Source organism: Austrofundulus limnaeus, unplaced genomic scaffold (genome assembly GCF_001266775.1).
Source record: "Austrofundulus limnaeus strain Quisiro unplaced genomic scaffold, Austrofundulus_limnaeus-1.0 Scaffold538, whole genome shotgun sequence".
Lineage (NCBI taxonomy): Eukaryota > Metazoa > Chordata > Actinopteri > Cyprinodontiformes > Rivulidae > Austrofundulus > Austrofundulus limnaeus.
Window position 1 is genome coordinate 141,873 of NW_013952940.1, and position 1,352 is coordinate 143,224.

Genomic DNA, 1,352 nt, shown 5'->3' on the forward strand with positions numbered 1-1,352 from the left:
ACATTAACTCCGCCCTCCAAAGCCAGCATTTACGTTAGCATGGCTAATAATAGCAGAAGCTTCGTTGTACAACCATATGAGACCCAGAGGCAGAGTCGGTCGCAGCTTTTTTTTCCCCTCCTCTTCCTCCTGTGTCGGAGCTCTGCGCTCACTCTGCATGCTGTTACCAGAGCAGGGAGCAGTAGCCGTCAAAATACCTCAGAAACTCGATCAAATAGGCTAAACCTAAACAATAGAGGTACATGAGAGAACGTGTTCATAATGAACAAAAATAAATAATTAAATTGTTTGTATCTGTATCGGTCTCAAACCCTGGTCTCCCACTCTCTGGTCCAACACTCTACCCATTGCCCTATTGGAGGCTTGTTGTGAAATGAGCTACACATTACACAACAACACAGTGACAGCTTTTTTTAATGAGGAGGAGGAGCCTCACTCGGGGTTGCTAGGTAAAGGGCTGAACGCAGGTTCTGGTGGGTTGTCGTACGGCTTGTGACATCACAAAATGTAGGAAGTATAAAACTTGTCGTTAATATACATTAAAAACACATTTACTTACAGTAAATAATATGCCCCTGGGTGCATTTTTTTGGTCCCAGGACTGTTTTTTAAGAAGTACATACCCAAAGTTGAGTAAAAAAAACTTTAAAAAGTGCATTTTGCATAATAGGTCCCCTTTAAACAGACTTTAAACTCACCTCTCTGTCTGGTTTATGTGGTTTCATCAGCTCCACCACCTGCCCTCTCCTGACCAAGATGACCTGGGAGTCTCCCAGCCAGGCCACATACAGAGTCCGGCCCCGCAGGAACGTCACCACACCTGTTGTCCCGCAGCGCAGGTTCTGCCAAACATATCACAGCATAAAGCAACCCTGAGGTACTGAAACCAAGTCATATTAGAGGAAACTTTCCTAAATTCTATTAGTGTAAGTCCAATCTGTCAATATTTATTGAAAAAAAACCTTGGTTTTAAATGCTATCCAACAATTCATGTAGAGATACAAATGACCTTTTRCAAACTATATTTTATGTAGTGTTTAGAACATACATAACCTAATTTTCAACAATTAATTTTATTATTAGATTATTTCTTAAGTCCTATCTCTGCTGAGCCATGTATCCCTATAACTCTAAGTAGTGATGACTTCATGAGATTCTTTATAGATAAAATAATTTTAATAAGGAATAAAATTCATGCCAAACTTCCTGCTACTGTCTCTGATTCTCTGTCAGATGAGGCAGATTTAGTGTCACTAGAACCTGATATATGGCTGGACAGTTTTTGTCCTGTTGAGCTCTGAATTATCTAAAATAAAAGCTTCATCCAAACCATCAACATGTTTGCTAGATCC

At 40.1% G+C, this 1,352-nt stretch overlaps 1 protein-coding gene across 1 annotated transcript in view; it reads right to left on the minus strand.

Annotated features, from left to right (window-relative positions):
* The window catches only part of ppm1e (protein phosphatase, Mg2+/Mn2+ dependent, 1E), a 59,752-nt gene that overhangs the window by 2,129 nt on the left and 56,271 nt on the right, over positions 1–1,352 (minus strand). Inside the window, exon 6 of the mRNA XM_014026258.1 lies at positions 699–842. Coding sequence (XP_013881712.1) covers positions 699–842 — 144 coding nt within the window. The remainder of the gene's footprint in view (positions 1–698; positions 843–1,352) is intronic.